General features: G+C 42.2%; 1 protein-coding gene across 4 annotated transcripts in view; it reads left to right on the forward strand.

The window, feature by feature from the left end:
* Window positions 1–5,343, forward strand: part of mfge8b (milk fat globule EGF and factor V/VIII domain containing b) — a 37,159-nt gene extending 31,816 nt beyond the window's left edge. For 2 of the 4 annotated variants that reach the window (XM_034685383.1, XM_034685381.1), the window contains 3 exons: window positions 116–300; window positions 391–546; window positions 2,982–5,343. In XM_034685383.1, the coding sequence (XP_034541274.1) occupies window positions 116–300; window positions 391–546; window positions 2,982–3,125 (485 nt within the window). In that variant the 3' untranslated portion in view covers window positions 3,126–5,343. Of the gene's footprint in view, window positions 1–97; window positions 301–390; window positions 547–2,981 lie in introns of all 4 variants that reach the window. The other 2 variants (XM_034685380.1, XM_034685382.1) reach the window with 1 other exon arrangement.
* The last annotated feature ends 8,044 nt before the right edge of the window (window positions 5,344–13,387 follow it).

Consider the following 13,387-nt stretch of genomic DNA (forward strand, 5'->3'; position numbering starts at 1 on the left):
CCTGTCCGTCCCCGTCTATCATACTTTCTCTCTCTCTTTCCATTCCTCCTCTCTTCTGTCTCTTCCTCCTCCTCCCTGCCCGATCTCACCTCTACAGTGTATTCAAACACCTCAGGTTGTTCAGAGCCGATGGGCATGAAGTCTCGCTTGGTGACCAACCGCCAGATCTCAGCCTCCAGCACCTTCCGCACCTGGGGCATCGAGGCCTTCACGTGGCACCCTCACTACGCCCGGCTGGACAAACAGGGCAAGACCAACGCCTGGTCCGCCGCCTCCAACAACCGATCTGAGTGGCTGCAGGTGAGTAGAAGGACGGGACCGGACAGAGCTGCAGGCTGTTGAGTTTTAGCTCGCTGTGTTTTTTAACTGAAGCTGTTTCTGTGACCTCAGGTGGATCTGGAGTCCCCCAAGAAGGTTACAGGAATCATCACACAGGGGGCCAAAGACTTCGGCTCCATCCAGTTCGTCACAGCCTTTAAAGTGGCTTACAGTGACGACGGGAAGACCTGGACCATCGTGAAGGATGAGACCACGAAGACAGACAGGGTCAGTCCAGCCGTGTGTGAAACATGAACTAAAAAGGAATACAATAAGTAAAGTGACTGTATGATAATGAGAGAATTAATAATAATAATAATAATGATGTTTATTTATAGAGCACTTTTCAAAAATCTATGTTACAAAGTGCTTTACAATGCCTCAAAGGACATGTGCAAAATGAAGAACATTTTAAAAGACCGTACAGTTAGTGCAAGTGTCAAAACTATTAAAAGAACATAACATCATAAAAACAAAATGAAAGCAGGACCCTGTGCGAGACACCTTGATCAAATAAAATCAGGAAATGCTCGTCTACACGTGGAACCGGTTATGAAGACACTGGGTTTGATTTGTGTGCCGTGTTCTCTCATCCATAATGCATCCTCACCTGCCAGATGTGGAATGAAGCAGAACCAAATCAAATCCTTAAAGCTGGGGTTGGTAATCAGATTTAGATACACTTTTTGTCATCCTGGTTAAAATGATCTTTATGTCCTGATGGTAATCAATACATGATGTGTTCCTAAAAAAGAGTGAAAAAAAAGCTGCTATCTACAGCCGGAGTAAACCTGGGAAAACACCAACCAATCACCGTTTTTTGGCTCCCCAAATTTTAAACCAATCAAATCCCGTCCAGCCGTTCTGCCCTCCTCCTGCGCGTACATTTCCCCGGCGTGCACTCCTCCGAGTCTCCGTCTCCTGCCTCTACTTCCCCTGACTCTGTTTACTGCCCCTCTCGCTCGTCCTCGGGCCTGTCCCCTCTGACCTGATGAGGTGCTTTGCTCAGGACTGTAGTCCGGATCAGAGTCTAAAAAGCTCTCACCAACAAGCAGAATAATTAATGACGTTCAGTAAGTCCTACAGAATATATATATTTATTGTAGCGTCCGTCCGGACGCTGTAGTGATGACGAGCCGATTCGTGAACACGTTGAGCTTTAATAACCGGTCACTGTCAGCCGTGATCACGCCAACCAACAAAACAACAATCAATGTTTGAATGAATGAAGAACTTCTCCTCTTGTCTCTCCTCTCTCCCACTCACACACTCTACACCTCTCCTGATGCCTTCACTGACCGTCAACACTGTAGGAATTAAGAACATCTACACTGAACAGGTTTAACAAACAGTAGAGCTGTTACAGTGTTATATATGTGTTATAACTTTTCTCCTGATATCGTGTCACGGGTACAACTGGATAATGCTAGCATGATAGTTGTGAGTACTAACAGCAGCCATGTTTGTTTGTGTTTTTAACTTTCACTATGAGAATGTTTTGGTGAGGACCGGTTTTGAATCAGTCACGATCATATGGTCGAGAATCAGCGGCGCTCGTGCATGTGAGCCGGGGGGGCGTCGTTTTGGAGGAGCTCCGAGGGAGGAGGGGAGGGGTTAGACGGAGTCATGAGGAAAAGCTACATTCAAATTCATGCTAGTTTTCCGAGACTACCAACCCCAGCTTTAATGAGAGAACAGAGGATTAGAAGTGTTCTTTTATTAGATAACGCTCGTTCTTCTTTGAGTTTTTAATTAAAGAAAGGAGTTTTACCAGGTTTAATAGTTATAGAAAAGGAAGATAAAGAGTGTCTGTTGGTGTTGTTTTGATCCGCTTCCATCTTCTTCTTTTTTATAATTTTTGTATTCACATTTAACATTATACACATAAACACCAAAGCAAACAAACACACAATAAAACAATAAAACACAGTGGACAAATAAATTAACATTAACCCAAAACAACAAACAAACAAAAACAAGATTAACAAAGGGGACTAATACAGACATCAACACACTCCCCACCGACAAGCTCGACCTCTATACATAAAAACAGCCGAAAAGGGATGTTTCTAAAGTCAAATGTCAATCATGTGGTCTGACACCTACCCCCTCTGAGTGGTATAAGGCATTAAAAATGACAACAGAGAAGGTATCAGTGTTGTTGTTTATGGTTTTGTTTGCTTTTGAAGGTCATAAAGAGGCATCAGTGTTGGTTTCAGTCTGTTTCTCAGCTGGTGAAAAACTCCTCATAGTGCCTTTAAATAAATGTTAGCTGTAAAAAAAAAATCAAAATAACACAAAAAATCTTTGATCACATTCAATTTTGCATTACTCTCACTAATGTTATGAACTAAGTGCCTGCAGTACTTTACCCCAGATGTTTTCAAAATGAAATATTTTGTTCTTGTCAAAGGCTGATGATTTTTCCAATTTCTAATAACATTACAGTTCGTTACTCCAGTGTTGAAGTAAAGGAGGATATGTATAAAGGAAAAAAGAATAACCCAGCTTTGTGGATATCTGACTCTTACATGTGAGACGTCTTGAAAGATGCAAACGAAATATTGAAATTAATTTCCACTCCCAAAACCTCAGACAACCAATTCTCTATTTCCTGCCAAACTTTCTGAACTGAGCTTCCATCTTCTTCTTCTTCTTCTCAGATTTTCCCGGGAAACAGCGACAACAACGTTCACAAAAAGAACATCTTTGAGCCGCCGTTCTACGGTCGCTTCATCCGCATCCTGCCCTGGGAGTGGCACGAGCGCATCACCCTGCGAATGGAGCTCCTGGGCTGCGACGAGTAGCACCACCCTTAACCCAACTCCGCCTCCTTCTTGCCCTTATTTCTCTACCTCCTCCACCTCCACCTCTTCTAACCCTCCCTCCCTCACTCCCTCCTCCCCTCCTCCTGAGCCACACCTGCACTGCCTTGCTCTCAGCCCTAGGGGGCAGCAAACACCAGAGTAGCACACCACCACCACCACCCAGACCACCCGGCTGCTTGGAGGTTGGAGATGTTGCCCTCCACCACTGATTAAATTCAGCTCTCAGTGTCTCCTCTGTGTTTCTGTCCTGAGTGGATCCAAACCTGTGATCATTTCAAGAAGCGACTCCATTTTTTTTAATCCCACCTACCGACCACATCAGAGGTGGTGACTCCTCCCTCCCTGAGTCCGAGGTCAGAGCTAACAGGACTGCTGCTGTTCGGCTGGTGCTGCCTGGACTTCAGTCCAATCCTAGATCAGTTCTACCTGAAACTCTAAGCTTCAAGACCCTCGGCTGGTGATGTATATATGCTCCAATTTAGCAGCTTGCACACTTCCTATACATGAACATTTCACCATCCCTAGAGGCACAGGCGATATGTTGAGACTTAGCTTTGAATATTTTCCATATCCACAAACTCAATGTGTTTAAATCTTTAAAGAAGTGCTTCTTGACCTTTTAGAGGGAAAAACTAGAGATAAGTATTCCTTGTTTTTCAGGCAGTGAATCCTCTGTTCATGTGTCCTACAGAACTTTTGTTTGACCTGCTTTAGAGGCTTCACATTCAGAGTTTCAGCTTCATAAAGAAGAGAGCAAATGCCCCGTTATAGCTTTCTGTGTGTGTGTGTGTGCGAGGCCACGTCGTCCTCGTCCTCGTCGGGAGGCTCCAGGCTGAATCACAGTCAAGTCATTAGCTCGTTTTGTGCCAACGCCCCCTCAGAGTTTTCCATCTGTGGGTTTGTTTTGAAAATGAAGCGCCGCGACACAAAAAAAAGATTAAAGAACACAGTTTCATTCGTGGACAAAAATCCGTCAATGAGCCGTCGCAGTCAGCCGGGTGAGCTGCCAAACAGATGTGAGCTGAAAGTCGGGGACGCCACCCTCAGTGACAGACAGACGGACGATGTTATAAACAGAAGACAGACTCACAGAGCGTGAGATCACTGTAGGAAGACAAAAGAGACTTTACTGCTGAACGCCTTCCAGAGAGATCTGCTCAAGTGACAGGTTTAGCCCACAGTCGGCTGCTACAACAAACAGGTATAAAACAGCTGATTGAAAAGAAACGTCATGTTTGTGTTTATGAGTTTAAAGCAGATTAGAGAGACTCCTTTTCTTTTCTTCTAATCTAATTCTTGAAATGACCACGACAGTATTTCACCAAAACAAGTCCCTAAAATAAAAGATGGATGTTATCCTCTCAGGTCCAAATGTCTCCTCTAATGTACAGAAAATGCTACTGACTCCCTCGGCCGCTCTTTAGTTGAGTTCTCACATTTCCCTTTTTTTTTTTTATGGCACTTCGATGTTTGTGTTTCCAGAATATCAAGAAACAGAAACAGAGTATTCATCGCTCCTTTGTTGGATGGATCTTCTCTCTGACAGTCTGGGTGAGATCTTTTAGTTGTTGTAAATAAGTCACACACACACTGTGTTAGGTTTATCTCTCTGCCTCCAGTGAAAGCCAAGCCGCCCCCCCTCCTCCTCCCCTCCTTCTCCTGAAACCAAATTAAATCTGAATTTTACGCTTTCAGTGGACACGCGACACGAACCGTCATATCACCTCTGCCTCTGCCTAAACCTCTCCACTCCCATGAATTATGTATTATGGGCTTGTGCAATATTATACTGTGTTAGTTTTGATAACAATGAATATTAATTCAAGACCCTTTAAAAAATGCATGAGGGGATAGCGGTGCCACTGAGAGGTCGAGGGTGGAAGTCGCCCTCGTTTGTTTTTGTTTGTTTTCTACGTCTGCATGCGTCGTACGTTGGACCCGTTGGTGACGTAGTTTGATTCTTTCCTTCTTTAGATGTTCATCGTCATCACGGTGTTGTAGAAATCCCCCGATGTTCAGGTTTTCTATTATTGATTTAAAAAAAACAAACGATGTATTTGAGTTCTCGCTCTACAGACTGTTGACCTCATAGACTTTTGACTGGATTTGATTTTTTTTTTATTCCAGTTTTGTGTTTCTAAGAGGATTCCTTTATGTTTGGCCTTTGTATCTTTAAATGAAGAATAAATAAAGACTTGAAAAAGACGTGTGCAGCTGCCTTTAATGGTGCAGAAATGTCTCAACACTGGGTGGAATATTCCGGTTATTATTAAACGTATCACTGGGTTGAATTAATCGGAGCTGCTTTCCATTTAAAAAGGTGGAAGATCAAAAGAGGAGAAGCACCGAGCGTCATTTTGCCTGTTTAGCATTCAAACACCCAGGGGGCCGAATCTCTAATCTCTCTTCAGACAATCTTCTAAAAGTACCTTCACCCGACCCGAGCTCGCCGTGTCCCCTTCCCCGTTTCGTTGCACTCTGAAGGTCACACACACACTTTAGGGAATAAACTCACACTGTGACACCGTCCAGGTTAGATCATGAAAGCCTTCTGTTTGATGAGTGTGAGGAGGAAAAGAGCTGCTGACATCACGTTTTGTTCTCCATCAGTAAATACCGGGTAATTATCTTGTAAGACAACAGTTGTCAGATGATCTCAGCAGCTGTTTTCCCTCGGGAGTCGCTGGCAGTCAGAGCATTGAGAGTCTAATGACAGCTTTCTCTCTCCTGTGTCCCCTCCTGTTGTTCTTTCTCTGCTCAGGAGAGGATGGTTCAGTTTCCTTCATGCTCCATAAACCTGCACAACAATCCTACATATTCAGTATGTGGTGATTTAGAGCCGATTTCTCTTACTTCCAAAAAACATCACTAGCTTTACTTGTTTCAAAGAATTCATCCATCACATCTGCTCCCTTTTTTCCATCTAAGCATGCAGCCCAAAGCTCCTCACACAGAACAGACGGATAAGTAAATAAGACTGAAACAAGAAAGAAGAAGATAACTAATGCATTTATTCCACAAGGGGTAATTGGTTCAGAGCAGCTTGTCCGAAGCCACATACTGAGAGCAAATACATAATTCACGAGAGGTTAAATATTGAATGAGATCTAAAATTGGTGCTAATATTTAAGTAGTTTTGGGGCGCTGGTTTAGCTCCATGATGAGGCCATACGCCCCAACGTCAGACCCTTTGTCTTCCCACACTCTCTCCTCCTCATGTTTCCTGTAACTCTCTACAGTCTTATCAAGAAAGGCTTTTTAAAAATTATATTTAACCAGGAAAGAGATTTTAGTAAATCGTCACCGCCAAGATAAGCAGCACATTCTGACAAAGTTACACCCGTAGAACAGATAAGCTGTCAGGATGAGGACTAGGGGGGATCTTAAAGGTGACATATCATGCAAAATGGACTTTTTAATGGTTCTCTACCTGAAATATGTGTCCCTGTCTACAAACCCCCCGAAAATGAAAATTCTGCCCCTGTTCTGATTTCTCCACCTTTCTGTAAATGTGTGCTGAAACCAGCCGTTTCAGTGTTTTTCATACGTCACAACGCCATCCGGTCTGTAACAGGAAGTCAGAGCTCGGAGCTTGTTCAGCCCATAGACTGTATAAAATACAACTCAACCCCTCCTCCGTTTTTCATTCCCTGCACACATGTGTGCTAACAAGGAGCTTAGGAGGGAGGCATGCTAGTTGTAGGCTGTCTTAATAAACACAAAGGTCGGTTTTGCTCCCCACGTCTGCAGATTTGAAGATCTAGTGGATGATTTTTATTTTTCATGGAGAAGTACTAGTTAGCATAGCCACATAGCTACATGTTGGTAGCTGTGTACCAAGACACACGTCGACATACTGACAAATAAAACAACAAGAAACACTAAATCTGTGACCAATGGTTCAGAAAGGTCCTGCTGCAGGCGCCTCTCCGTCAGGATCAGATTCTGGATCAGATTCAGAGGGTTGAAGTAACGCAGCCGTGTATATTCAGCCAACATGTAAACATTAGATCAACGTGCTGGAGAGCCGAGGCCACACCCACTTCCTGAGGGGGCGTGGTCAGGGAGCTCATTCTCATTTAAAGGCACAGACACAGAAAACAGCCTGTTCTGAGCAGGGCTGAAAAAAGAGGGGTTTACAGGCAGACCAAAATCTGATTTCAAAGTGTTTTTATGAGCAATAAACTTTAAAGACATGTTTTTGGGACCTCTTAGACCAATATATGTTGACGAACAAGAGCGTAATATGTCACCTTTAAAGTTAATCCAAAAGGACTAACAACTAAAATTACGAACGATCAATATATTTATATATATATTATTTATTTATTTATATATTATTTTATGTTATTCTTTTTTTATTTTGTATTGTCTTTTTATTTTATTTTATATTGTCTTTTTATTTTATTTTACAATTATTTGTATTTATTTTACAATTATCAGAATTGCTATTCTTATTTTTGTAACTATTATCACTTATCATCTTTCTCTTTGTTAATGTTATAAATACGCATAACTTTTAGTATTACTTTTAATTTCACTTTTACCATTATTACTATTTATTTTATTTTATTTTTTTACTTTATTTATTTTGTATATGTATATATATTATTTTTGATTTACCTCTTATATTTTATTTGATGATTATTGTTATTATTTCTACTAAAATTACAAGAGATAGTATATATATATATATATATATATATATATATATATATATATATATATATATATATATTACAAGAGATAGTATATATATATATATATATATATATATATATATATATATATATATATATATATATATATATATATATTTATTTGTTTTATTTTATTTTATTGTATAGAATTTTATTATTATTGGGGGTTTTTTTTGGGTCCTGTCTGTAAGACCAGACTGGATCTTATCCGGTCTTGATCTTTAGGTTTTTTAGCCGTCTCTGTGGAGCTGATAATAAATGTGGAGAACAGGTCGGCTGATGAAGAATCTAAAGATCCTCAAACTGGATTCAAAAAGCAAAGAGGAGCCCGTGAAGGGATCTGAGCACGGAGGAGACGTGAGACTGTTTGTTGACCTGGTAAGTTCAGACGTTGACTCAAAGATCCATTAATTAAAGTTCCTTAGATGAAAACAACATGAAGCGGTGAGGATGTCTGTCTGACTGTGAACAGCATGAGACCAGGACTCAGTGTTCTGTAAGACTGCGGTAACAACCTCAACTTTGGCAACAACTGAAGCCTCACTCAGCCGTAATCGTCGTTCTTTCTTAATTCTCTTAATTGATTTTATGAAGCCCAGGTGTCTCCACAACCTGCAGGCCTCCAGTGGGTTTATGTTCATTCTCAAAGGAGACTCAAATAACAGAAACATGCATGAGGAGTTAAAACGAAATGCCAAAGATATTAGAATAAAGTACGTTCAAATAGAATAATGACGCTTCAGTACAGTTACAACAAGGTGCATGTTGAAGGTTCATTAAAAGTTTTGAAAAAGGTTTAACTCAAACGATAAATTAAAGTTAAGTTATGATCGTCTGTGTTTAAAAGCCCTCCTCGCCTCTTAAATCAACAGCTTCAATCATAACAACGAAAGGATTTCCCCTCTCGTCGTCCCTGAGGTGTTCGCCTGTGTCGATGCAGACCCTGATCTGAAGTTACCGTTGTTTTCCAGAAGTGGATCCTTCCTGTTTGAGCCCGCCGTGGTGCCTCCAGTTTCCTGCCTCCTCAGTTTGTCCACGACTTCAGACCAGGAAACCAAACAGGGAGAAACCCGGCTCAGAGCTAAGGATGGTGCAGCCAGTCAGATGTTGTTTCTGCATTAAAGTCTGTCTCTTAAAGAAAGATAGAAGGAGCAATCCTTACCTTCTTCATACGTATCAGTCCTTTCCTTAAGTCTCTTGGGACTCTTCTTCTTCCCCCTCTTCTTTACAAAGTAAAACATCTTTAAGATCTTCAATACTTGAACAGAGACCCAACATCAAGACAGGATCAGATCCAGTCCCATCTTACAGACGGGACTCAGTCTGATCTCATCTTAATCCACCATGAGCAGAGCACTTTGCAGCATTTAGCAAGTTACAGTGGCAAGGACAAACTTCCTTTAACAGGCAGAAACCTCCAGCAGGACCAGACTCATGTTAGACACACATCTGCTGAGACCGTGTTGGAGAGAGGGATAGAGGGAGATGAAGAGAGAGAGAGATGATAGTGGGGAGACGGATAGTTGTAGATGTAGCAGCTGGAGTCTGGCACGTCCACAGCAGCAGAGATCCAGAGGAACCTACGAGACAAGGGAGCTCAGGGACTCCAGAAAGGTCTAAGAAAAGAGAGAAGAGAGGGAGACCAGAAGAAAGAAAAAGAGGAGAATAAATGGTGAAGGAATGACAGAAGGAAAGGATGGGATAAGTGAAGGAGACATAAAGGATGAAGAAATATGGAAAGAACAAAGAAGGAATGGAAGGAAAAGAAGGAATGAAAGAAAGAAAGGATGAAAGACCCAAAAAAGGAATCTGCAGCAGAGATCCAGAGCAAACCTACGAGACAAGGGAGCTCAGGGACCCCAGAAAGGTCTATGATAAAAGAAAAGAGAGGGAGACCAGAAGAAAGAAAAAGAGGAGAATAAATGGTGAAGGAATGACAGAAAGAAAGGATGGAATGAAAGAGAGAAAGAAAGAAAGAAGAACAGAAAAGAAAGAAAGAAAGAAAAAACAAAGAAATGAAAAATAAAGGACAGCAGGAAAGAAGGAAGAACAGAAAAGAAAGAAAGAAACAAAGGAATGAAAGAAAGGATGAAAAGAGAGAAAGAAAGGATGAAAGACCCAAAAAAGGAATCTGCAGCAGAGATCCAGAGCAAACCTACGGGACAAGGGAGCTCAGGGACTCCAGAAAGGTCTATGGTTAGTAACTTTAATGGGACAGGAAGAGTTAAAGTAAGAGACAGGCAGAGAGAAGAGAGAGAGGGAAAGACAGGGTCCCAGTGTGTCAGTCTAAGCCTATAGCAGCATAACTAAGACCTGGTCCAAGCCTGATCCAGCTCTAACTATAAGCTTTATCAAAATGGAAAGTTTGAAGCCTACTCTTAAAAGTAGAGAGGGTGTCTGCCTCCTGGACCCTGACTGGTAGATGATTCCAAAGGAGAGGGGCCTGATAACTGAAGGCTCAACCTCCCATATTACTTTTAGAGACTTTAGGGAAGACGAGTAGGCCTGCATGGATGTTTCTATCACTTTGCGAGGCAGAATAAATCATAAACCTTACATGAATGAAGTCGCCTTACTTGGTGGAAGCTTAACTTTTGTATTTTAGTTTCAAACTACTGAACATTTTTCTGTTTATGACATCAAAAGGAAGAAGAGGAGGAGATGTTCTTTGTTGTTTCTGCTTAAGAAATGTTCAAAACTGTTATATTTAGATGTAATAAGATGCTTTTATGCGCTAACTATCATAACTGTTCCCTTAAATGATCATTCAGTGTGTTTAGCCGGTGCTTAAGTTGCATCTTTAAGTTGGAAAAAAAGTTATAAATAGTAGTTTTTGTTTTTTATTACAGCTCTTTTTACGCTCTGTCGTTTAATCACGTTAGAAACTGTCACCCTGAAGCCTGCAGTTCACTCTCCTGTTTCAGCTTTCCTCTCTAATCATTCAGTCACACACACACACACACACACACACACACACACACACACACACACACACACACACACACACACACACACACACACACACACACACCTTCCGTGACCTTGTATCCTCTCTATGATGAGTTTCCTCTAATGAGAGTGTGTGACACAATCGACCACACACACACACACACACACACACACACACACACACACACACACACACACACACACACACACACAGTCATCACTCCGTCTTTCATGTCGTGTCTCCGGTCCTCGCTCCGCTCTCCTCTCTGGGACTGAATCTTGCTGTCTTGCAGAAATTACACCCCAGCCACCCAGCAGTTCACACGGGCTGCTGGTATTTGGGGCCCCAGGCCAAAACCTTTCATCTGGGGGCTTTGGGAAGAGCACCGGTCTGCTCTCTTCAAACACACAGAGAGATAATGGCTTAGAGAAAACAGAGGGAGGGGAAACGGCTGTCACACTGGCTGAGAGCGGGGGCTGCAGCCGGTAGCACTCACTCTGGAGAGCTTTTAGGAGCTGTTGATGGCTAATCTCTCTGCCTCTTAACATTTTATGAGGCTTTATTTGGAAAAAGGTGATAAAGGTTGGTGTCATTTGGAAAAGATGAGCCTCACTTTCACACTGAAATCCACGAAGAAAGGACGAGTAACTTGAGGTCTTTGTGGTGGCGCTGCATCTTGTGAGAAGCTTATAAACACTTTGTGAAAACAGCAAAATACACGTCTTTAAACATAGTACTGTAACTTTGAATCCAGCTGAATCCTGCAGTAGTTCTAACAGTTGCTAGTGCCAGTATAGGCCTTCAATGCAGTTGGTATAAGCCTCCCAAAATCAGCTGGTTTGTGGTAAATAGCGACCTGATTTCCCCCTGATAACATCCTTTTTCTTATCCTGCTGGTATCAGAGGAATGTTAGGGATCAGCAAACAGAGACGACAAAGAACTAGAAAGGGAAAAATAAAATCCAAACATCTCTACTGAATGCTGCAGAAGCCATGATAATCAGACAAACCAGCGACCTGGATCAGATCCAGTCCCATCCTCCAGACAGGACTCAGTCTGATCTCATCTTAATCCACCATGAGCAGAGCACTTTGCAGCATTTAGCAAGTTACAGTGGCAAGGACAAACTTCCTTTAACAGGCAGAAACCTCCAGCAGGACCAGACTCATGTTAGACACACATCTGCTGAGACCGTGTTGGAGAGAGGGATAGAGGGAGATGAAGAGAGAGAGAGAGATGATAGTGGGGAGACGGATAGTAGTAGTTGTAGCAGCTGGAGTCTGGCACGTCCACAGCAGCAGAGATCCAGAGGAACCTACGGGACAAGGGAGCTCAGGGACTCCAGAAAGGTCTAAGAAAAGAGAAAAGAGAGGGAGACCAGAAGAAAGAAAAAGAGGAGAATAAACAGTGAAAGAATGACAGAAGGAAAGGAGATGAGAAAAAGAGACATAAAGGATGAAGAAACATGGAAAGAACAAAGAGAGAAAGAAAGAAAGAAAGAAAGAAAGGAGGAAAGAAAGAAAGGAGGAAAAAGGAATAAAAGAAAGAAAGAAGGAAAGAGAGGGACAGCAGGAAAGAATGAATGATAGAGAGAAAGAAAGAAGGGATGAAATAGATAAAGAAGGAAAGAAAGAATTAATGAAAGACCCAAAAAAGGAATCTACGGCAGAGATCCAGAGGAACCTACGAGACAAGGGAGCTCAGGGACTCCAGAAAGGTCTATGGTTAGTAACTTTAATGGGACAGGAAGAGTTAAAGTGAGAGACAGGCAGAGAGAGGAGAGAGAGAGGGAAAGACAGGATCCTTGTCTGGCAATCTAAGCCTATAGCAGCATAACTAAGACCTGGTCCAAGCCTGATCCAGCTCTAACTATAAGCTTTATCAAAAAGGAAAGTTTGAAACATTTATCACGATATAGGTATACATTAAAACATGCTGTCCTTTCTGAATACACTCTATGGATGTGACGTCATGATTGGCAGCTCTATTGATGGACGTGGACAGGATCAGGAACAAAGAGAGGAGATGTAACAAACATAATCACTGAACTATCCAGGTGTTATTGGAAAGGCTTGGACGTTTTGTTCTTGCTAAATGTTCTACATCTCATCGTATCTTAAAGAGCTCATAGTGCCGTATTACCCCTCTAGAACTCTACGCTCCCAACATGCACGCTTGCTAGTTGTACCTAAAATCTCTAAAAGTAGTATGGGAGGTAAAACCTTCAGTTATCAGGCCCCTCTCCTTTGGAATCATCTACCAGTCAGGGTCCGGGAGGCAGACACCCCCTCTACTTTTAAGAGTAGGCTTCAAACTTTCCTTTTTGATAAAGCTTATAGTTAGAGCTGGATCAGGCTTGGACCAGCTCTTAGTTATGCTGCTATAGGCCTAGACTGCCGGGGGAACTGGTGCACTGACACACTGGGATCCTAGCTCACCCCCTTCCCCCCAACCCCTTCATCACTTACTTTAACTCTCCCTGTCCCGTTAAAGTTACTAACCATAGACCTTTCTGGAGTCCCTGAGCTCCCTTGTCTCGTAGATTCCTCTGAGCTGCCGTAGACGTCCTCCTGCTGCGGACGATCTGGAC

The sequence above is a fragment of the Notolabrus celidotus genome, chromosome 6 (assembly GCF_009762535.1).
Source record: "Notolabrus celidotus isolate fNotCel1 chromosome 6, fNotCel1.pri, whole genome shotgun sequence".
In the NCBI taxonomy this organism is placed as follows: Eukaryota; Metazoa; Chordata; class Actinopteri; order Labriformes; family Labridae; genus Notolabrus; species Notolabrus celidotus.